Raw genomic sequence first — 24,684 nt, 5'->3', positions numbered from 1 at the left:
GGGCTGGTCACTAGTCCATCATTCCCCAATAACCAGGCACTCGTCTAGTCCACATGTAGGCAGGTGCTTTGAAAATGGAGGTCATTCTGTCCGTACTGGTACAAAAAGAGACTGAAGTCACTTAAGACTCACCTTTTCAAAAAATCCTTTCAAGGTGAAGTTTTTAAAAAAATTTACAGTGTTTGTGTGTAGCCAGGAAAACAAAGATTTAAAGTAAAGTAAAGTCTGTGCCCAGTTTCTTCTCTGTTTGACGTCACAGTTGCTCTCCCACTATGAATGGACTGCAATGGTTGCTGCTGCTTCATACATCACTCCAAAAGGTACAAATCCTTTCACCGGCATTAGTGGTTTGGTATCAGACCTGGTTCAGGTTGACGGGACAACTTTGAAAGTGAAACAGTCATTACAGAGGAACAACAAGAGATATTCTGCACGTCAAGGACTCTGTTGCTGTCTCTGAGTGAGCTGTTTTGCCCACACAGTGGAGGACAGATTACTGTTGGCATGGTATACCCTTTCATAGCATTGTGATTTGGCATTTTTATGTGGATGAAGATGTTTACAAGAATGTAGGGTGTGTAGACAAGATTATCTTTAAAGACAGACTGAGATGGTTTAAAAAACACCTGCAGAGGTGTGGAGTAGGTCTTACATGTATGGACGATTTAGAGTCACAAGTTAATCTAACAATGTCACTTTTGGTCTGTGGGATGAAGCAGGAGCACCCAGAGAGAGTTCATGCATGCAAAAAAACATGCAGAGTCCAGAGAGAAAGGCCCTGTCTGAGCAGGATTTGAACCTGGAACCCTCCTGCTTTGAGAGCCCTCTTTTCTCTTAACTCAGTCATTTATTTGTTTTGTGAATGGAGGGCCATCATTGTGCTTCCTGCAGAGTAGCACTAGAGTATAAAAAATATGCTTTGTTTAAATGGCATCTTTTCCCTCAGATAGTCTTTTCTTTTTTTTTACTTTTGCTGGCAATCCTGATAAGGAGGAGGGGGTTTGCGCCAGGCTTAGGCTATCGTTGATAGCTTGGCCATTTAGTAAGGCCTTAGCAAGCTCTCACAGTCATCCAGGGCAGCTTCAGTCTGCAGCATGCGTAGGTAGTCAGGGATTAGTCTTTTAATTTTTGCCTCTGCACAAAATTTAACCGAACTGTACTGCACCAGCTGCTCAAGAAATGATTGCAAAGACAAGCAGGAATTTGCATGTATTTCTGCTTCTTCTCAACTTTCCTTAGCTGCTGTTTCCTTCTCTCTTCCACAACCAAAGGTGGGAATGCAAAGAAAACTTTTAGTTTGTGCTGTGTGATATTTTTCTCCTCAAGCAGGAGCCATTTTTGTCTAATTCTCTCCATCTTTGCCTGGAATATTGGCTCTCGAGTGTATTAAAGCAGCTCTCCATCCAGCAGGCTTACATTCAGGAGCTCAGTGAAGGAGGTAATTAGCTCAAATCCTCCTCAACATTAGTAAGGTTGGTAGTTAAAATCCTCTGTAAGCCAAGACTGGCGTTCCCACGGGAATAATAAGGCAGTTCTTTACTTACCAAACCAAATATGTTTAGCTCTAAGCCGTCTCAGTTTAATATGTCCAGAATAATGAGCAGGATTTGGTTATGTAACTGAACAGAAGCCTTCATTCATTACAATGTATAGTCTTTATTCATAGAGGGTGATGTCAGGCCTCTCAGTCAGGCTCAGCAGACTCTCTGCAGACTCAGTGGAGCTCAAGAGTACCTCTTTAAGGTGTTCAGTCTTTAATCCAATGCATCCTGAAGGCCCCACGCGGAGTATCAACACAAATCTACTCTGGCATAAAGCTTGTCTGCTTATTTTCAAGATGTCTTTTGCAGGTTTGCAGGAGAGCTGTACTTAAATATGTAGTGTTATCAATTTAAAGCTTCAATATTTTGGTTGATTATTTGATGAGATGTTTTTGAAGCTGTGAGGCAGGACCCAGTTGTGTTAAAATTTCATGCAGGAAGTGAATGAAAAAGGTATCTGTGGTCTAAGACGTAAGCTAAAATCAGACCTTCAGTTTACTGGCATGGTTTATGTCTCTTTGTTAGACTCTGTGGTTCACTGGACCTCTTACTGGCCTCAAACCTGAACCATAACAACCACCTGCCCCCTCCTGACCCCGGTCCTGTACCCTCTGGTCAGAGGTGGGAGCAAGGAGAATCACCACATACCAGACGACACCCACGTATAAACCTTCCAAGATCTGAATGTAAAACAGCAGAGGGAAATTCCACCTTCTTTATACTCGGAGAGGTCAAAGGTCAGGCCCGTAAACAGAGCCGCAGCCCTTGAGGTGATGGAGAATCTTACACCCAGGTCGTCAGGTGAAGGAAAGTTTAACATCCTGGTTCTTGAAACTGTAAATAAGAAGTGGGAGGAGTTTCAAGAAAATTTCAACCGTTCACACTGAATCCGGTGAGGTCATCACTGAGGCTAGATGACTTTTAATGTGAAGTTTATGTTCATAATGGATGTTTTTCTTAGACTTTTATTGTCCCAGATTCTGTCATTTTTTCTGAGCGCACTAAAATCTGGAAAAAAGAAACATCAGTGAGTCTGAGATGGTGAAACATTCCTCAAACTAACCACAGCTAACTTTGCCTTTTCTGTATGTTGCTGAAGCAGCATCAGAAACTAGATTTTTTCTGCATCCACGACCACAAACCTGACCTGCTACACAGACGAGAGACCCAGCAGCGAAGAGGGAAAGAGGAGAAGAGAGCGAGAGGAGAAAAAATAACAAGAGGAGGAAGGAGAGAGCGCTTGCCGCAGTCTTTTTCTGGCTACTGTTGTTCTTTGCACTTCACCGCATGATAGTCAGCATGACCACAGCTGGATTCACTGAGGGATACTCCATAATTGTGTGAGTAAGAGAGAGAGAGAGAGAGAGAATGACAGACAGTGAGTCTGAGGAGCATGCAGGGTGAGCAGGCTGCCTACAGAGGTCAGTGTGATTTCACCAGAAAGATTTTAGACTGTGTGGAAAGTTTCTCGCTGCTGTTATCAGCTGGGTTTGTGATCAGTGATAGAATTATCTTCACAGTACAATGTTTGGCTTTAACTTAAAGTTACTGTACAATACTTGAGCATATTATAAGGCCACAAAGCTGCTCAGAGATAGAAAAACACATATTTCTCCATTTGCTGTCCTTATCTGATGTAGATCCCCACTTTGTAGGGTCTCATCTTTACCCCATATAAATGTTAGTCTCACTACATAAATAAGGGACTCATGTATCGGATGCCCAAAATACAAAAAAGACAAAACACATAGTCTAAAAAGTCTCAAATTCTCACTACTTTTACTTTTACTTTCATTACTGAAAGCTCCAGTGAAGAATTTGTAGGTTTAGGTTGATTTTAGTGCCCCCCTGTGGACAAAGAAGTACCCTTCCTCTTGTTTCTGATCACATGCTGATCGATCAACTGATCAATAAATAACATCCAAGTGATCCGGCTGATATGTAATAACCTGATGCTCGAGATAAGGGGTGTAGCTATGGGTTTTGGGCCCTCAGAAAGTTATTTACACAGGGTCCCCCTCCAGCAATATCTATGTATTTTAATGTATGTTTAAACTATAATTTCCCTGTATCAAAGAGCAATATTTGTACTTTGTTTAAACTAAATTTACTTGCATTTGAGACAGCACTCCTTCTAGGGATGCTTTTCTCATGTTTTGTCAGTTTTCTGTATGATTTATGCCATTACCTTCAATCCATCCTTGCTGTTGGGTGCACTTTTGGGACCTCATGAGTGAACAGAAAGCATAAATGCAGCACAGGTCCTCTACAATCTCAATATAAACAGGCCCAACTCTTCTTGTTTTCTCACGCCCAATGGCTGACTTAGAAAATTGAAGTCAGTTTGGAAATGGCCTGCCTTCTTTATCTTTGGGTGCCATTTTTGGTCAGTCTGTCTTTATAGGCCAGTCTGCGAACAACTGTCTAGCTCTATTTATGGGTGAGCTTCTCTAGCCATAATCCTGGGTCGACTGCAAGAAATTAATCTCCACTCCCCTCACTCTCTTCACCTTTGTCTCCTCTTCACAACCCTAAGACAAACCCCCTTTTTCCCTGCCTTCTTCTCTTCTAATATCCCTATTTCTTACTCGCTGTCCCTGCTTGTCTCCTCCATCATCCTCTTCTTGCTACTAATCCCTACTATCCTCCCCTTATCATCCTCATTTCTGTCCCTGTTTCCTCTTCTCCATCATCCTCATTTATGTCCCTGTTTTCCTCTCCCCATCATCCTCATTTATGTCCCTGTTTTCTTCTCCTCCATCATCCTCATTTCTGTCCCTGTTTTCTTCCCTTCCATCATCCTCTTCACTGTCCCTGCTTTCTTCTCCTCCATCATCCTAATTTCTGTCCATGCTTTCTTCTCCTCCATCATCCTAATTTCTGTCCATGCTTTCCTCTTCTCCATCATCCTCATCTTCTTCTTTATCCCTGCTTTTTTCTCCTACATCATCCTCATCTTGCTCTTTATTCCTACTTTCATCTCCTCCATCATCCTAATTTCTGTCCATGCTTTCTTCTCCTCCATCATCCTCATCTTTGTCTTTATCCCTGCTTTCTTCGCCACCCTCCTTATTTCTGCCTCTGCATTTTCTGGCCCGTTGATTGAACAATCAAAAATATAAACGCAAGTCCTCAGCCATACTTTTTAGTCTGTCTGGGATTAAAATCAACTGAAATATATGTCAATCTCAGGGAACAGTATGGTGCTTTTTTCACATGAATTCTAGAAGGATTTGGTTTTTTTAAAGTACAAGTAGGGGGCTTCAAAGAAATTGTTAGGAACTACTGATCATCAATAGTTCATCATTCTTAGTCAGTTTCATTCATGTCAAAAAAAAAAAAACTCACCGGAATTTTAATTACAATCAATATCAGAGAATAAATTTGACATTTGAGTGTGATAATACAAGTCATGACTTTTACTTGATTACTGTTGGAATAGCTGACTTAACTGACACTAAAGTCATTTTTGGTGGAATATATGTGCTTTATTAGGGCTTGGCTTCATCTGCTACTAAAAATCATTTCTTTAAAGTTACTGGTGCTTTCTTGGCTTGAGTTGATGTGGACTAAAGGAGTAAATCAATAATAAAGATAAATGATGAGCTCACACAGCTTATTCTTATCGATAAGAGAAATAGAAGCATGTGCTGACGGTCTGTTGCTGTCTGTCTTCTCCTCCCCCCTCCTCTCAATCTCTCCTGGTGGTCTTCTGAAGTCATCAGAAGATAAACTGACCAATGAGGAGCCAGTGAACCATAAGGTCAGGGGTCAGAGGTCAGCTGACAGAGCTCTGGAAAGTCAAGATCGAACGGCTCATGGTTGCATTCCTCTGAGACGCACACGCCTTCATCTTTTTATAGAAAAGTCCAGTGTGAATCGTCTGGAGCTTCAAAACAACCACGAGAGGAGCAGAGAGGGAGGACTGGAATTTTTTAACGCTACTGTTTATTTGAACATTTCTACTGAGTATACAGCTGTGGGTAAACAAAGAGACCACTTTAAATGTCCTTAAATCGTCTCTGCATGCATGGAAACCTTACTATGCAAGTGTTTGTTGATTTAAAACACAAGTACACCTTATTCTAATGGATGAATAAGAGCAGAAACACTCCTGACTGTGTTCTTATCTTGCAGGTATTTCAAAAGTAAGAGGCAGAACAAAATGCCTACTTATCTGTAACGCCTTCATAATAAAGACATCAAATACAGGACTAAGAGTTTAATTCTTCAGCCACCTGCACAGGTTGAATTTGACCCGGACAAATTGTCCCCCTGTATGTCAGCTGTGTATGAAATGTATCCTCTACAGAGGCAGAAAGATGGAGTGAGCAGACAAAGAGCTCACAGAATCTGTGATCTGTCCTGCCACACCCTGACCTACAAAGGTAACCAAACTGCTGGGGGCTACACAAAGCTGGCTGCATCAGATACAGTCTGTTGTAACTCTACACTCGACACAGAAAGATGGGAAGACATGATGAGGGATGAAGAGTGTGTGTTTGTGTGTGTGCTCCCTCTGAAGTTGAGATAATTCTTACACACCCTAAGGGTTTCTTTACAGACTCGCTTCACTACATCCAACTCTGATCTCTGTCTGAGCCCTCGCTCTGAGGACTAACAGTTTGAATAAGTTAAGTGTTTTCTCAGGGAGTCAGAAGTGCCAAAATATTCTGACTCTAACAGATGATTTTTGGCTGCCTGAAGGCTTAAAAATGGATCAGAAAAGCTTGTAGCTTCCTCCTTTTAAAAAAGATGACAGCCTGGATTTACAGCGGCTGAAATGAGTTTCAATTAAGACACAACAAACACGACCACAAGTATGCTGAAGCATATCTGAACATCCATTGTTCCAGTGTAATATTTTTAACCCACTGGATCCGTCTCTAAGACGTCTCACTTAATACCTTCTATCTTTTGTTTTTGCATTTATTGTATTTAACTTTGCAACTATGCAGTTTTTCTCTTGTCTTCTACATTTACATTTTAGAAAAGCATGCTTGAGATGTCCCATATGAGGCTCACTGACCTTGACCTTTGCTCTCCAAAATATAATCGATGAAGCTTAACCCTTAGAGGTCCACGGGCTATTTTGCCATTTTATTTGTTTTCTTTTGACAAAAGAAGACACTCAGAAAATGCAAACCATGTTCAAGTTCTGTATAATCTTTTTCAGCATTCCCTCAACTTTACAAAATGAAAACTCTATATTTTTAAGTTTAATTTGATGTGTTAGATATAGAGAAAAACACAACACCCCACAAAAATGGACTATAAAAACTTATTTAAACAGCATAGTGTCATTTTGAAAAAGAAATGACACTATGCTGAAATTATGAAAAATACCAGTTCCAGTCCTGTACAGCAGGGATTCTTAACCCTTTCAGCCTGCGACCCCAAAAATAAAGGTGCAAGAGACTGGGGCCACCCACTGTACCTGAAGGTGGTTGAATACAGCCATGCACATTCTAGAACAGTCATGTGCTTTAACCTGAAAAATAACCACTCTTAACAAAGAAGCAAGTATCATTTTTATTAATTTGTGTGGTGGATAGCCTTCTTAAAAAATGGGTTCAAATCCCTTTTGTCAAAAACAGAAATAAAATGGGTTAAATAAAGGCTAGAATAGGTGAATAATGGCGAAAAATTGGTGGAAAAGGTGGTGAAATTGGATTTTCAAGGTAGCAGAAATTGGTTAGAAGTGGCAAAACTGTCATAAAATTGGCAAAAAAATAAGCAAAACGTGGCAAAAATTGGTTAGAGTGGCAAAAACGGCCATAGATAGTGGTAATGGGAATTAAAAAGTGGATGAGTTGACTTTAAATTGGCAAAAATGGGTGGAAAATTTGGTGAAATGGGATAAAAAAAGATATAAACTGGCAAACAGGGTTAACTAAGACAGAAAAGTGGGCAAAAATTTGCAGAAATTGGATAAACTGGTAAAAATGAACATATCAAATAGTGAAATACAGTTGAAATGGGCAGTAAATGTGGAAAACAGTGGTTAATAGAGGTAATAATGGGTCAACAGCGGTAACAATAGGTGCAACGTGGTTGGAAGTGGCAAAAACAGGCAGAAAAAAGTGTTGGAAAGGGTTTGAAATGGGAAAAAATGTGTTTTAAGTGGCAAAAATGTATTAAAATTTAGCAAAATTGGTGGGGAAAAAGAGATGAAAATGGGTTAAAATTTAGCAAAATTGGTGTTAAGTGGCAACAGTGTAATTTTAAAAATGTTCTCTCAGTGTCTTGTGACCCTCATGGGGGTCCCGACCTCAAGGTTGAGAACCACTCCTGTACTGCATAGTTCACTGCCCCCTATGTGTAACATTCATTTTTATATCAAATTAAAATGATCATTTTTCCTGTTTTACTTTGCCTATTCACATCCAACAAAAACTGAAAGAAAGCTTAAAGATCATGTTTTCCACAGAAAGTGATTGCAATGCAAAAGTAGCGCATGATGAAATCACAGAGAAACATTCCTCTGGTATTGCCATTGCAGAGCATGACATATTCTTGCACCTGCAAACAATTGCAAACACCAAAAACACAAATTATGGGCCTTGTTGACAAACATCAGCCATCAGTAAATGATGCTGCATGAACAGATATCAGTGGCCCATGTTTATCTGCTGTATGCGGTTGATTTAATGCACTTCATCTACTTACTGAGTCAATCATGATTTTACAGGGCAGAAAAGGTCACCTGTTAGACTAACTGATCTGTATATGTGTTCAAACATGAGAGAAAATGCATGCATAGAGGGAGTCTTATACCATTGGCGCTTACAGGCTTACATCACCTGACAAACACAAAAAGTGACGTATTAATCTGAAGTTTTAGTCATGTTGGACTCTTATGAGATTTTTTTGTCTGTTACGATGGTCGCTCTATCATATTAGGAGATCACAGAGCCAGAGATTCATGACTTAACCGACGGACATTTCAGACTACACTGTGCTACTTGACCAGTCCTCGTTAGAAAGAAGAGGGGCCGGGCAAGACTAGACCCAGGAAGATGACTATAAACAAACATACTGCACTAACTGTACCCTATTTGCTTGTCCATCCAGTTACTTGCCAGGTTGCTGAAGAGTGTCTGCTGTTTCTCTCCAACACCACAATAAAAAGGCAGGGATGTTGTTGTTAAAGTGCTAATTAGCTAACAGCTAGGTCACATGAACAGTGGTATCAGGATCACTGTCAGCTATCAGTCAGTGTTCTGGTGCAGTAATGTTACTTAACAATAATCCTATTCTGATCAAGTTAACCCAGTATTTACTGTCGGGATCAGGAGAACTCTGTCTTTGGGTTACTAGCCTCCATGCTGAACACTTAATCTGCCTCAATCTGCAGAATCCTTATCTGTGTAAAATCAGCATTCACCCTTTAGATGTGAAAACAGAACAGTCTTTGTGTTTGTTCTAAGACAACTGAAATCTGAAAAATATGAACCCATAATCACTTATTCCTATAACCATGAGCTCCACTATAACAAGCCTCTTCCTCTTGACTCTGGTTTGCATGTTGATATTTTTGTGTCTGTTTACCTGTAACCATGAAAGTCATCAATGATATTCTGGACCAGCGGGGACTTCAGGGGTTTAGTTACGTGTCCAGGAGCCAGTATCGGCTGCATGTGATTGGCTCTGGGGTCCCAGGTGTAGTTGCCATGGTTGATGTTAGCCCCTCCTCTTTTACGTCGTGGCAGAGTTCCGTGAATGGAGATTGGCTGATAGGAAGAGACGGGAAGCTCTGATAGGCTGCCGCTGCTGCCAGGAGGAAGGCTGAAGGAGGAGAGAAAAGTTTCACAGGTTTTTCCATTGTTATTTGGTGCCACTTCCTTCACCATTCCTTCACTTTTACGTTGGGATTTTAAGTTTCATAAAACATTTTTAATTTTTGTTTAAGCATGCTATAAAACAAAACATTTCTGCCTTTTCATATGGATAATAAAAATACCCTTTCAGGTGTGAGTTTTGATTTTTGCATCACTTAAACATGTCGTATGAGCTTGTTCCCACACTTTATTGAACATTTTTCATTTTTCTTCTCGTAACCTTAACATAAAGATGCTATTTTAAGTCTGCACATCCTCATATGGTGAGTATTAGCCGTCTTGTGTATTGTCTTATACACATTTTCCTCGTGTTCAGGCAGACTCTTATGATATTCCCAGAAGTTCTGGGGATTTCCTCACAGGTTTTGGTTTGTGGTTTTGTCCAAACAATTGTAGAAGTAGCAGCTAAGAACAGAGAAGTAGATGATTATTTTTAACTCTTTTCCTTGGAAACTGACATTTCTTTTGTTAGTCTGAACATTTTTGGTTTCACAGCTAAGTTGAATCCTTAATGCCCAAATTATCCTGCAGGAAAGACTGAAACTCACCCTGGTCTGGAGCTGAGGAGGTCCATGGAGGAGGCGAGGGAGGCCTGGAACCTCCTGGAGGAGCAGGTGCTGCTGCTGGAGACACCGAGGGGGGAGGAGGGGACTGCAGGGTGAGCAGAGCCCCCTCCCAGGGTGTGGTGGTGAGCGTGCAGGGACCTGGGCAGGCTGGCAAAACGCCCCTCAGCCATCATCCTCAACTCTGAGGAGAAAGCACACAAAAATATGAGACTTTATGGAATATACCCTAAAATCAGAACCACACAACCTTTTTTTATGCATTATTCTTGTCAAGTACAGTTTAAAAAATTTAAATAGATGTGGTAGTAATATAAATTATACATATTACAATATGAGAACTGAATCAAGCTTGGGATATCCAGCTTAACACTGCAACATCTGTGCAAGCAGTAGAGAGATAAATGGGTGTTTTCCACTTGTATATTGAATAAAAGTGATATAGATGCTAAACCTGCCAAAATGGCATTCAAACTATAGTTATATTAAGTCTTATTTTCAAACTCTACTAATAAGTGGCATACAACACCACTATCAATATCACAACTATTAAATCAAATTAATTTTATAAATAAAACACATTCATAAAAATGCATGAGTCAGACAATAATCCACCTAATGGCTGAAGATAGGAGAGGGAAATCCAGTTAAGGCGATAAACTCATAAAGAAATGTGGAACATCCTGGGGTGGTTTATATCATCTGTAACACAGTTATGTAACCATGGTAACCAGAGCCAGAGGTGAGGTGTAAGGTAAAGAAATGTGACCTGAAACACACAAACATGCACTGACGTCCTGCAGCCACTGAGATGAAATATTGTGATACACGATACACAAAGAGAGTGAGCACAACAGCTGCACCCATTGACCCCAACGCTGCTAACACTCATATAACCACACACACTCTTAACATCATCTTACATATCAATACACACCACACAGGCTGCAGGGACATTAAGGTGTTCTTTATATTCATTACATCTGCTTCACAGCTTAGCACTGGGACTCTAACAATGACATCTAAAGAGTTAATTTAACTATTTCCTTTTTTAAATTTAGATTAATGTTGGAAGCTTTTAACTGGTTACTAACTGGCTTCATTTAATGATGATGTCTGCTTATGAAACACAAACCAAGTCATCCAAGGTTAACCAATCCCAACTAATTCTGTAGGCCTACGTCTATTTTCATGCCTTCCTTTTGAAATTTGAAATATAAAATTTCTAAGGGGGTAAGAAGGTAATTTATTTTCTACCTTTAAGTAGTTAAAAGCCAGAATTACACATTGTTCACAATCAAAATTCCAAAACAGTTGGGGCGCTCCGTAAAAGGTAAATAAAAAAACAGAATGCTATTATTCGCAAATCTCATAAACCCATATTTTATTCACAATAGAACATAAACAATGTACCAGATGTTGAAACTGAGACATTTCACCTTTTCATAAGAAATAATTACCTTGTTTTCAAAAAAGTAGGGATGGGGGAACAAATGGCTGGAAAAATAAGTGATACCAATGCTGGTAGGTTAATAGGTTAACAGGTCAGTAACATGACTGGTATGAAAGCAGTGTTTTAGAGATGAAGAGTCTTTCAAAAGTGAGATGGGCAGAGGTTCACAGATCTGAGAAAAACCGGGTCTATAAATTGTGGAACAATTATAAAAATGTTCCTCAATGTAAAATTGCCAAGATTTTGAGTACCCCTCCATGTACAGTCCATAATATCGTCAAAAGATTCTGAGAATCTGGAGAAATCCCTGTGCACAAGGGACAGGCTGAAGGTCAGTATTGGATTCCTGTGATCTTGGGGCCCTTGGGCTCTGTAACACTTCCAGAAATCCCTGTCTGTCATTGTCTGAGGTTGCATCAGCACCCGTGGTGTGGGCAGCTAACACATCTAGAAAGGAACTATCAATGCTGAAAAGCCGATAGAGGTTTTATAGCTATATGTACTCCCCTCCAGACGTCGTCTTTTCCAGGGAAGGCCTTGCATATTTCAGCAAGACAATGCCAATCCACATACTCCATCCCTCACAACAGCATGGCTTCACAGAAGAAGAGTCGGGGTGCTGAACTAGCCTGCCTGCAGCTCAGACTTTTCACCAGTGGAAAACATTTGGCACACCATAAAACGAAAATAGCAGCTAGGAGCAGCTATCCTACATCAAACAAGAATGGGACAACATTCCTCTCCTAAAACTCCAGCAACTGGTCTCCTCACTTCCCAGACATTTACAGACTGTTAGAAGAAGAGAGGATGCTACAATGGTAAACATGGCCTGTCCCTACTTTTTTCAGATGCGCTGCCATCAAACTCAAAATGAGCTAATATTTTTTTATGAAATAGTGAAATGTTGCAGTTTCAATATCTGATATGTTGTTTGTTCTATTGTGAAAACAAAATGGGTTTATGAGATTTGCGAATCACTGCTTTCTGTTTTTGGATTTTAGACACTGTCCCAGCTTTTTTGGAACTAGAAGTGCATCACTTTAAAACATGATATGAAAAAGGTGGCAGAGTTCTGGAACAAGTCTAAATCTTTGCTCCTCTGCCCCATTATCAATACTCTGAAATCAGCTCTTTCTCTTTTTTCACGCAGGCCCAGTTTTCCTGTCATTAGGTTTAGCCACTGATCCCAGTTTGCTTTGTTGTCTTAGCATTGTGTTTCTGGAATTTCCTGGCAATATTTAAAAAAAAAATACAGTCTCTCTGTACCTTTACATGAACCCTCTTCATATATCTATCACAGTGCAGGCAATTTTAACAAGCACACTTTTTAAAGGGGGAAACTGCATCTCAAAAAGGATGTTTTTGGATAAAAATAGGGATAAAAATGTATAAAAAATCGAAATACACTCATGTGTGTTTTTCTTTGTTGATGATCTAGCTCTTTCCCCACGAGACCAACAGACATAGATAAAAACACTCAGTAGGAACCTGACTGACAGATAGGTTTGTAGTGAAGGAAAACAGCACACAGTGTCTTGATAAATTCCCCTGCTGTGTGACGATGAGTGGACTGCTGTGAATCACTCAGCAGGCTGCAGTTTGTCACACTGTACAAACTAAAATGAATCTTCAGCTGACAGACACGTTGGCAGACTGGGCAGTACGAGATTCCACAAACTGGTACCATTTCTAATCTCATCTCCCCTGAAAATTGAGCGTAACAACCATGCTGGTGTTTGTTATTGTGTCTGTGTTTGTGCAGCCTGATTATGATCAGAGAAAGTGCAGAGGAAACCGTGGGGGCCGGCGCTGAAGTGGCTGTGCTAAATGTAGTTAGTCCTGCCAAGGAGAGAGCACAAGGACTCATTCAGCAAGATTCTCCCAAGCGTTTTTTCTTAGATTTATCCCTCACATTCAGGCGCTCCTATAACGCTTGTAGGGCCTTTAATGTGTTTTTGCTCTTATTCTGGCTGTGATCATGCTGAGATAAGGCTATCTGACAAATCTGTTCATTTATAATGAATTTTGGAATTTCAGGATCCACGCTGTGTTGACAACATTTTCTGCTGTGTAGACAAAAAACTGACAGTCTTCCCCCTAGAGCCCTTTGTGGCCCCCATCATTAAAACCATCTATTTTCATTCTACTGCCATTGCAATACAGAAATATGAAATCCTGTTAATTCCACTGTAACCCTGTCAGTAAGAAGCAAAAAAAATGCACACACAAAAAATCACTACAGATGTTGACATTTTTCCATGTTTGCAAGAATGCATTGTGTATTAAGAAATGAGTGTGTGTGTGTACAGGTGAGTGTGTAGGTGTAAACAAAACAGGCACTGAAATGTGTTGAAAAATGCATCGATAAAAAGGTATATGATTTCAGACTTCAAAAAGTTTATAAAATAATTGGAATGTAATATTCTTGTATCATAGTTTTATTATTTATGAAGGCTTTTTATTTACAGTATCTCTTTAAGGGCTGCAGGGGGGGACAGTGTGAGTTTTTTTTGTATTTTTTGTAATTTCACAAAAAATAACAATCAGTCAACAATCATATCAAAATCAGTGCTGGTGCTAATCATCGCAAATCCCAGCCTTATAATCCCTGCACACAAAAATCCTTTTTTTTTTTTTTAATTTTTAAATTTATGCAGTTACCTAAAAGGGTATTAAAGGGAAAAGTGTGTCTGTTTTTAAAGGGGGCCTGAGGGTTAAAAGCAGCCCCAAGAGACTCATAATATGCAGAACTGTTTACTAATGCTGGTTAGGAACTAGCACTACTGCCTGGTGGTTATATGTCTCTATGAAAAATATGATAGCTGGACAATGGTGGGTCAAGAGGAAGGACTGGGTGGTTTTGGTGTCTGTGTGATTAGTGTAGGTTCATATTTTGTGATTAACTTTAAATTACAGAGGTAGTTAAATGTATAAGACAGCCAAATTGATGCGTAAAATTATGAACTTTGGCCTCTGAAATCTGATCTGTCCACCTTAAATCCAAGTGCAGGCTTATGCAAAATAAAAAAAAAAACTTATTTTTATTATTGAAATTGCTCATATTTGACCTTGGTCTTTGACTTTGTACACCAAAATGTACAACTGCATTAGTCCACATATAAAGGTCAAAAGTTTAAGAAAAGCTCTCAAAGTGTTCTCGAGAAATAGTGTTCACAAGAATGGCTCAGATGGACACATGGAAAAAAATGTCTGTTGTCATGCACTCACACAGCTCATCACAAAAAATAAGGAAAACTTTACGGTGTTTTGTGCATGTGTAAAAGCATGATTTTGGCAATGTGAAAAATGCTGTGTAAATTTGGGCTGCTCTGGCTTGTCCAGTTACATTTTGCCAACTGTATGCCTCATAATTCAAGTGCAGACCAAGGCGCAGCGCTCAAAGAGGTTGGATTATAAGTCTAGTCCAGGGGGTAATGTGAAATAAACTGCCCTCCAGGGTGCCCACAAGTGGACAATACACGACAGCATGCTCTCCAACATACACTTCCAGTGGACAAAACATGATGAAGTTTTCTCTTCGTCAACATGAATGTATGAGATCTTTTTGGGTACTGGGGCCACATTACTGTTTTTTGCCCCTGCCATTCAAACATCCTGAATCCACCCCTGGATGAAGTTGCTTGAGTATGAATGGGTGTATTTTGGGAGTGACATGAATCAAACCAGGCTAAACAACAGCTCTGATTCCCTGTAAGATCTGGGGACAGAAACCAGCCAACATCTGTATAAGGAACAAAAGTGCAACTTCATTGATTATTGAAATCTCCAGACACTAATGAGATTGGACAAGAGCGGTATTAAAGCAATGCATGTCAGCTTTACATCAAGTAAAGGTAGGTTTAACAATCTATTTTCTCTCCTGAAATCCTCAGCTGTTCAGAAACCAATGTATAATAGACATATGTAATATGACAGTACATTGACTCTAAAGTTTTCAACTTTCAACTCCTTGTTGCCTGACAGTTTGTCGATGTGTGCACATCTGCACGTTTCTTTATGTACTGAATCAAACATGCCCAGAGAGCTTGCAGAGAAACAGAAACAAAACACACCTTCCTCTCTTATCAGGAAATGCACTGATACTGACAGTGGAGCTGTGCAATCTGCATATGTGCATTAAAGTCTTTAGACCAGGTTTTTGGTGGTCCAAGGCAGTGGTTCTTAACTGATCTAGTGCCCACCACAGCAAACTGTGATGCAGACTTCTTAAATGTCAATCATAACCAGCTGTTTTAATGAAAAATGGGGCACCAAAGACACTACAAATCAAAGAAACTGAAACAAATCCTTCAAGATGAAGGCAAAAAAGAGACTTTTAGCCACATATTTTTTTCAGGCATACATTTGTAACCCCCTGAAAATGGCTTTGCAACCCAAACACCAACTGAGACCCAAGGGTGGCAGCTTTCTGCCTGACCACTCCTAAGTCTGAGACCAGCATACCCATGGATGCTAACAGGAGAATTAAGTTTTCTATTTAACCAACCCTGAGCGTGGGATGTAAAAATGACAGCTGCATCAGGTGGAAAATAGTAAATCTGCAAGCCAAATTGTTTTGCACCAGGCTTGTGTCAGAGCCCTAAGCGGGTAGTGATGACGACTTGAAAACAAATTTGCTGCTGTACCCTTAAGAGGTCAAGACTGGTATTTGATGATATCAATTAAATAATATTATTCCATAAAGAGCCCATTGTATGGCTCAGTTTCCCAAGATTAGATTTCCACCCTGTCAGGAGGGTTATTTTTGAAATGAATGCACAAAGTGTCTGTTCTGTTTCCTTCTTAAATGATTATTTTTGCTGATCCTGGGAAAATCTGTAGCCAAATCAACCAAAGCTATCACTCTAAGCAAACATCTACAGCCTTTATTTTAGTTACACTGCTATTTTTTGTTAGTAAAAGAAAGGAGAAACATGCTATATTTACAAATAGATTACCAAGGTTGAGATTTGGCTCATTTAGAGGAGGAAACTATGAATGGAAAAGAAATGTCCCTAAATCCAGCTTTATTGTGGCGGCAGCAGCTTAAGATGATGAATGTCAATAAAATGCAACCACAGCTTTAGAGACGACCAGCTGGTCACTTCAGGACTATTCAGCATGACAATTAAAGTTTATACACACACTTACACTCACTCACACACAAACACAGACAGTGTAAAGCCCTGCTAAGGCATGCCAGGTCAGAGAGTGGATTCCTCGGTGGGGCAGAGCGACTACAGGAGCAGAAGCCATTATAAGAGCCTCAGGGCCGGTCAGCTGTGTGTGTGTGTGTGTGGCCCTGACCATCTGCCAGACACCCACAAATACACACCAATACACACACACCCTGCAGAGGAGAAAGGACGGACTCTCACTGAGGGGAAACAGCACTTACACATGAATAGTCCACACATGAACCTTTTAAAAAAGTGAATTATTCAACATGAGGGTCAGGCAAAGTGAGAAAAATCTCACTCCTTCTTCCTCCCTCTATCGTCATCACTATTTCTGCCCTTATTTAAACCCCCCTCTCTCTTTCTGCCTCCCTCCTGCTCATCCATCTTTCTCTTTCTTTTACCACCGTATGTCCCTTTCCTCCTCCCTCAGACGTCCCCTCCCTCCCTCCTGTCCATCATGATGTCAGCTCTTCTTTTGCTCCTCCACATCGTCATCTTCTCTCTGTCTTTTGTCCCCCAACCTCTCGTAATAATAGACTTTATTCTCGTCTTTCTCTCTGCCGGTCTCATCCTCCTCTCCGTACAGCTGTTCAGCCGCCAGCTACATCTCTCCACATCACATAAAACACACCGGTGACACACACATGGAGTAAGTAGGAGCAGCGGTGAGTCTGTCTGCCACTTAAGCTCACATAACAACACCATTTCATGAAGAATTTAAAGGAAATCTAAACCTAAACATGAATCAACTATTTCAAATCAGGACGCATTTGTTTTATTTAATGTTATGGTTAGTTTGAACAATGGGTTAAGAGGTAAAGCGTCTGAATCCTATTATTTAATATTGGTATGTTTATGTGGGCATTTGAATTCTGCAGATAAAAATGAGACCAATGAGTGCCCTTGTTGGGCTTTCTTTGCATGTAAAGTTAGATATTAGTTATCATTAAACGTACCTTAACTCTAGACTGTGTACTGCATAAACTCAGAGGTAAAGAAGCATATCCAACCATTATTATTGATAGCAGAGAGATATTGCTGATTTGGATTCTTTCATTTTTGGATCTGTATGCTCTTTAAGCATGTCAAAGCACCTTAAGAACCCCCATTTTAAATGTGGTATAAATAAATAAAGGTATTACAATTAAAAATGCAAATACTGAAATAAGAATCCATAATGCAGATACATGAACACATGAAAGCATTTTTCTGCATGTAGTTTTTAACGTCATGTGAGCAGCAATCCCCATCCAAAGAGATTTTCAAAATAAAGTTGTCAAATGGTCAATAATAAGTAACAAACATTTCTAGACATCTTTTTTTTTGTCATTTTCTGACAAAATGGCACATTTCATGATTTTTGGACTTGGAATAATGCAAGTAATGAATATCTGAAATAGTTATCTTTTATCTCTGTTGACTGAATTTGTGTTTTTTTTTCTCTCTTTCTTTTTTTTTTTTTACCCAGGATAAAGCTTTGAAGTTCATTTATAAAGAAGTTGATGCTGTTGAAAATCACTGTCTGTTAAGTTACGGAAAAGATCTGTGAATAACTTTGAATAAAAGCAGGCCAAATTGTTACTTTTCTTCACATGGATCCTAACACCTAAAATTCCAGCTTTATTTCCCTAACAGGCAGCAATCACAAAGATGCACTGACATTAGTTTGGTGTCAGAAAGAGAGGAACTCAGGTTTGCATCAATAGGAAAGGAGAAAAAGATTAAAAAGTAATATTTCATGAGCCTTAAGGTAATAACAAAACAAGGTTTTAGGCTAATTAAATGCAAATTAGGCTACTTACAGACAGCTCTTGAAAAGTGCCAAGACAGGAAAATGTAGGCAGTAATTTTTCAGGGTCAAATATATTTCACTCAGAGTAGTAAAATGTACTCTATTTTGATTGTATTTGTTACCAGGCCCTGCCAGAGTTAGAGTAAAAATACAGATGACATTCTGCTGGTGTAAAACTTTAACCACATCCACTTCAGTTTAAATTCAGCTGCTATCACTCATGGACGGTCACAGCTGCAGCTAATCCTTGGTAATCAAGTTCTACACACCTGGAGATGAACTTTCAGACACCTGTGGATTACAGCGTCCAGTCAGGTAACCTGGATCCCCTTCAACCTTCAAATCTTTCAGTGAGTTTGTTGAGCTGTAGGATGCTCAAACACCCACCATCTACACCATCTGAGTGAAGCATCTGATGGCAGAGCAGCAACACTTGTAGCTGCCACTAAAGCAAGGGTAGCAGTTCAAGATAGATAACCGTAAATGTGAAAAAGCTGCACAGGCTGAGAGAGGAACGGTAGTCAGGATGATCCAACAGGTGCACATGTGCCCTGATTGGTTGAACCATGGGAGATCAGCTTTGCAGGTGTAGAGCATAATTTCTCTTTTACAAAAAAATGTATTAAAGATGACATATCGCACCTTCTACAATTTGAAAATACTGGGAGTGAATCTGAATTTCAAATAATTGCCAACCGTACTCAGAATGTTTCTTTTTTTATCGCAATTTAAACAGCTTTGATGCATCTCTTTGCAGAGATCACTTCCTGTCCCCATCTGCAGTTCTTCACTGTGACCTGACGTCATCTGCAAATACCCCTCCTCACACTCTGACCCCTGCTTTCAACACTATCTAAAGACAGCAAAGCTTGAAGACAGCATCCAGAGTGGGACCATAGGACACCTAAAACCTCATATACTTATCATTTTAGAAAAAGAGGTTGTATTTGACATCTTAGAGATGAGAATCAGTTTATTATTTATTCAGGCTCCAAAGGACAAAAATTCTAGGGTTTCAGGTTTCAGGTTTCAAGAGAAATTCTTCAAAAGAACACAGTAATGAAGCAAACAGAGGGAACAGACTCCAAATTTTGCAACTTCAGCATCCTCTCAGACACTTTCTGGTGAATCAAAGGTGCTTTCCTTGAGCGTGGTACCACAAACTAAATTTCGAGGCTTTCTGCAGTCCCACTGCTGAGATCCTTGGTTTGGGAACACTAGCACACACACAGAAAGTCTTGGGTGGGAAACAAGTGCAGATTAACAGGAAGAGGAAATGGAAGTATAAACATTTAGACAGCAGGCAGCTTATTATAAAGGATTACTGCAAATAAAACAAACAGCTCTTTCTCTCTCTCTGCTACTTTTCAATCCCTCTCCTTCCTTTTCTAATTATATCCCACTGAGTTTAAGGACATAATCTGTGGAACGTAATGTCTCTAAATGTTTTCATGGTGAGCTCAGTCAGTCAGAAATCCTTCTTTCACTCACTTTAAAATAAGTTTTTTAGGGACGGCTGATCAAAATTTTGGTTCAACAGGTCCTATTTGACTGATTATTTCAGCAGCATAGTTTACTCTGCATGTGTGGTGATCCAAATATGAATAAAGGAAATCTCCAAAGTCCTCTGGTTTACACAAAAACATGCTCTAAATGGGGGAAACAACATCCACATGCCTGGGAATGAGGGGTTTCCTCCAGCGGGGTTTAAAGTGTCTTCCTGCTCTGGCACGCTCACATTTACACACTCACACCAGTGCATTAGCAAAACCACCCCTGGCCAGAAGTGAACAATGGGAACAACTGTCACATGACCACTGTTTAGAGCCGGTCTTTGTTAGAGCGAGAGAGCGAGAGAGAGTGAGGGAGAGAGAGGGGTGTCCTGCTGCGCTCTTTAGTGCGTGGGCTCTCCTCTGAGTGTGTGCGACGTATTAATAAGGCTGTTATTAAATCCCACTGCACAAGTTTCCCTTTAACACTTCTGCATAGTTGTCCCCCCTCAAACATCACCTACACACTCATACAAAGCATGACTGCTCATTCATAACAGCTGCAGATTAGAGTCTGATTGGTGTGAAATTGTGTTTTCTATGTATAGTGAGGGGTCAGTCAGAGCTGGAAGAAGTATTAACTCTTATTGTCATAATTTACTGCATACCTCACTTGTCTCAAGAGCCAAAAATAGCAATGAATGTTTTTGGACATACTGAATTGTGGTTATTTTGACTCATTTGACTCGGTTGTCACTTCCAATTTGGAATCGATTTCTGCACAAACAAAAATAACCTTACATCTCTAAATAAAATGTGCAACAGGACATCTGAGCTGCAAATAAATCAGAATAGCACTGGAAAGGGATATTGGACATAATTCACCCTAAGAAGATATCAAAGATACCTTTGAAAATTGCAGAAATCCATATTGCAATTCCAATGGCCTAGTCAAAAATGGCTCACTTCACTGAACTCCTTAAAATAAAGTAAAATATATCCGAAAATTAAAGTCAAAATCCTTCACTTGTGAAGAAACAGCCTCTCATTCATCATAAACTGTGTTACTATCCGGGATTACTATCTGATTTAATGCAGAAAAACTGCATTAAATCATGAGCAAACCCTTGTTTTCTATTACAACACACCTATTCTGAGTGTTTTCTTTACTTAAAGCCACAAATCCAGGACTTTTGCACTGAATAATGCTCTTTTAGTTAAGTCCTTCCATTTCTCAAATATTTCGAACAATTTGCAAAAAAAGAGAAATTCCCGATTTTATAGTGGTAGCTACATATCTTGTTGCAGGGGCTGTGACACCGTGACTGACCAATCTTGTTAATAGTGGCCATGAAAATGCCACTACTAACTAAATGTTAGACTGCTACAGCAGAGTTGATCAACTGGAGGCCTGGGGGCCACATCAGGCCCCCCGGTTTCCGATCTGGCCCCCAGAGGATCATTTAATTCAGACAATTTGAGAGGGCAAAATATTGCTCCGCTCTCTTTCTTAACCGTCAACCTCGCGGCTTATCAGACAAGAGGCACACCAGTATTTCTGTAATTTGGCATGGTAAGCACATACTTATTACTGTTATCTTGATTAAAATTGAACTTCTTCGCATTCATTTTCCACACTAGGCTCTTTTAGAGTGAGGGTGATCCCCCCGCCCCCTCCGAGAATCTTCACATATCCGTTTCCTGCATGTGTTTTTGGCCAATCACGACACAGCATATTAGCGTCAAGCTCAGTGATAGACATCAAGAGGAAATATGTAGCTAAAATATCTCAATCGCCCTCTTGTGGCCAACAGCAGTATAGATGGTAGGGACTGATCTCACTATTCAAGGTTTAAAGTTCCATTCATTTTGGAAAGAATTAATGTTTTTATGAGTATGTGTTGAATAGACAAAAATATTGATTTTATTTCACTTTATTTCAATGTCTGGCCGAACAGCATCAGTCAAGAAAGAGCTGACACTTGTGAAAATGAAGTTGATGACCCCCGTGCTACAGGAAGCTGCTGTTGTTATTGTATCCCATTTATGTTTGCAGCTAACTTGTGTAAGACCACGATTATCATCTTCAATTGCCTGCAAGTTCAATCGCCATGGCTTACACGCATAACAAGAACCACCTCCCCTCCCCATAACATTGTGGCCAAACAAGACATGTACAGGTTTAAGGCCGGCTCAGACTACAAGATTTTTTTGGTTGTTCATGATGGTACTATGTCAGACTATGCGACCAAAATCTTGTCCCGTCTTGGCCAACAGCCTGGCCACACTACAAGAGTGGTCCGGACCGCTCAGCGTGTGCTGACGTCACCACTGTCTCTGCGACTGAGTCAGAGTTCACAGGTTGCCGGCGGGCGGGCCAAACAGTGTCAATCACTCTACAACAGAAGCGCTCTATGTGACTGTAGCGGTCTTTTTGCAAAAAAAGAAAAAAAAAAAAAAAAGGAAAATAAGAAACAATTATGGATGGATTATGGATATAAGTATGGACAATTTGGACCAGCTCTCCTTCAGATAGAACTTAAGGTATGCCTGTGACAACGTAAATAAAACAAAATAAAATTTACACATTAGTTTTAGGGAATAAAAGTGGTAAATCTTGTAAATGATGATGCAAAGATAATGAGCAAATGTTCTCCTGTTGTTAGACGTCAGGATTCACATCGATAATGTCAGGTCAGGGTGTCAAACTAGACGACGATGTACGAAAAATTCTGACATGCTAGTCTTGTTGAATTGTGGTCGTGAGGAATCCTAGGGAGTCTTGGACGCATCGTAAATTATGTCACACTACAAGACGGTTTGTTGTTCCCCACTCTCAAAATCGGGCACGAGTTTTGACAACGAGCTGCAATGTCACAGTCACGCTTAAATCTGGCTAAATTCGTGTCGTCTGAGTCGGCCTTTAGTTGAAGCAGATGCACGGCTCAGCTCACCCATCTACGCTGCCACCTTTGTCTGGCCAGAATTGAGAACTCTGTTCAATAAACTGCTATCCATACAGTCAATTTACCAAGAGGTAAACCAACATTTTGGTTTCATAGATGTATTTCACAATATGAGGGAGAAAAGCGGCTAAAAGTGCCCTTCCTCGTTCTTGCTTTTAATGATCCCAGAATGCCTCGTGAGGAGCTTTCTGCATTAAGCAGAAAGGATACTATTTAAAGCTTTTCTACTTCATTATATTTAAGATATCTATTAGAACAGTGTTTCTCATCTGGTCAAGAGTCAGAACCCACCACCACTTCCTTAGCGATGACCCAAATGTCTTCAAATTTCAATCATAACCTGTTGTTTTTAATGAAAATGAACTATTTTAATGAAACACTTGGGCTTAATATGGAATCAAAAATATGAAGAGAAAGGAAGGAATATGAAGGAAGAGAAATATGTAAACATATCAAACTTTGAGCACTATTATTTCCAAGGCACACATCCACAACCACTGAAAATTGCTTTGTCACCCACTTCTGGGTCCTGACCCGCCAGCTGAGGGAATTAGAGAAATGGAGATTGCACCAATAGTTACACCTGGCCAAGAGGCTTGTTAAAGTATTACGCTGTGGTGAGTCTGAGCTATGAGGCTCCTGAAAAGAGCTGATGAAGGACTGCTGGTTATTGTCATATTGATATTTAAGTACATCTGTAGTTCTCTGGCTTTATGCCTGAAAAGATATGGTGCAGGATATTTCTTTCACTGTGAGATGTTATGTTTGCTTTGAAACAGGGAACGACCTAATGTTGGTCTCTGCATTGGGCCTCCAACTTGCTAAAGTGAATTGGGCTTAGGAAGAACGTCATTACAGTCCGTCTTTACTAAGTGTAAAAAATGTTAAAGATACAAAGCAGTAGGGCAAAACTGCACTATAAAAAGCACAACTTTATGCTCCAGAACTAGCAAAAGTTAAACTTTGTGTGTTAAGACAATAGTAAAGACCTTGAATATCTATATTTAAAGACACTTTTATTTTCAACCTCTGCTGTCTGTCTGTCTTTGTGAAGAGCAGCGGTCACAAAGCGTTGACGGATGACTGAAATACCAAACACCTCGTCTCACAGGGTCACATAACACAACCCCCCTTACACTCACACACTCACATACACAGCTTTTCTCTGCCTGTACACAAAGAAAGACTGCTTTATGAATCTTATTTGCTCGGTTTACTGTCAGCACTGACTAACGTCTGAAACAACGCTGTGCACGTGTGTATTTATCCGTGCCTACATCAACCCTTGGCTCACAGACACACACACATGTCAGCCTCTGTCATCGTCTCAGGGGTGGCTGCTGTTTAAAGATGAGTTCTCATGACTTAAAGGTCAAAACTTCAACCTGAGCACAGGGCGCTGAATCAGTCACAGAAGGTGTCGAGCTCACTTTAGATCTCAACTGCCCAAGAATCCTCAGTTTAAATCACATCAATCGATATTTATGGCTTTGAACCTGTGAGAGAAACACTCTTGACCCTGTGCTTTTTGCTGATAAAGGGTTGCAGACTGGCTGCAGAATACTGAATCTGTTTGGGTATATTGCTAAATCAAAAGTGTTTTGGTTTTCTACAAAATAAGCATTTTGGTACAAAAACACTAAAAAGGACATGCATCCATACATTTGATTTGCTCTGTTTCACCAGATATTAAAAAAAACGGCCTAAACTGTTTGTTGTGACAGGAAAATTAAAGTAAAGCAGACGTCAGACTACACATTATTAGCAAAATTACAGCCTCATCTGACAGCTGCATGGTTTTGGACCAAATTTCTGTCATTTCATCCTGTGTTGTTTCTCATACAACCAAGAACACATC

At 40.0% G+C, this 24,684-nt stretch overlaps 1 protein-coding gene across 1 annotated transcript in view; it reads right to left on the bottom strand.

Moving 5' to 3' along the window:
* Window positions 1-24,684, bottom strand: part of bcar3 (BCAR3 adaptor protein, NSP family member) — an 80,589-nt gene that overhangs the window by 53,330 nt on the left and 2,575 nt on the right. The window contains exons 2-3 of the mRNA XM_041792169.1: window positions 9,931-10,129; window positions 9,093-9,329 (exon numbers count right to left, since the gene is read on the bottom strand). Of these exons, the coding sequence (XP_041648103.1) occupies window positions 9,093-9,329; window positions 9,931-10,121 (428 nt within the window). The 5' untranslated portion in view covers window positions 10,122-10,129. The remainder of the gene's footprint in view (window positions 1-9,092; window positions 9,330-9,930; window positions 10,130-24,684) is intronic.

Source organism: Cheilinus undulatus, linkage group 7 (assembly GCF_018320785.1).
Source record: "Cheilinus undulatus linkage group 7, ASM1832078v1, whole genome shotgun sequence".
Taxonomy (NCBI): Eukaryota; Metazoa; Chordata; class Actinopteri; order Labriformes; family Labridae; genus Cheilinus; species Cheilinus undulatus.
This window is presented reverse-complemented; position numbering and strand designations above follow the sequence as displayed.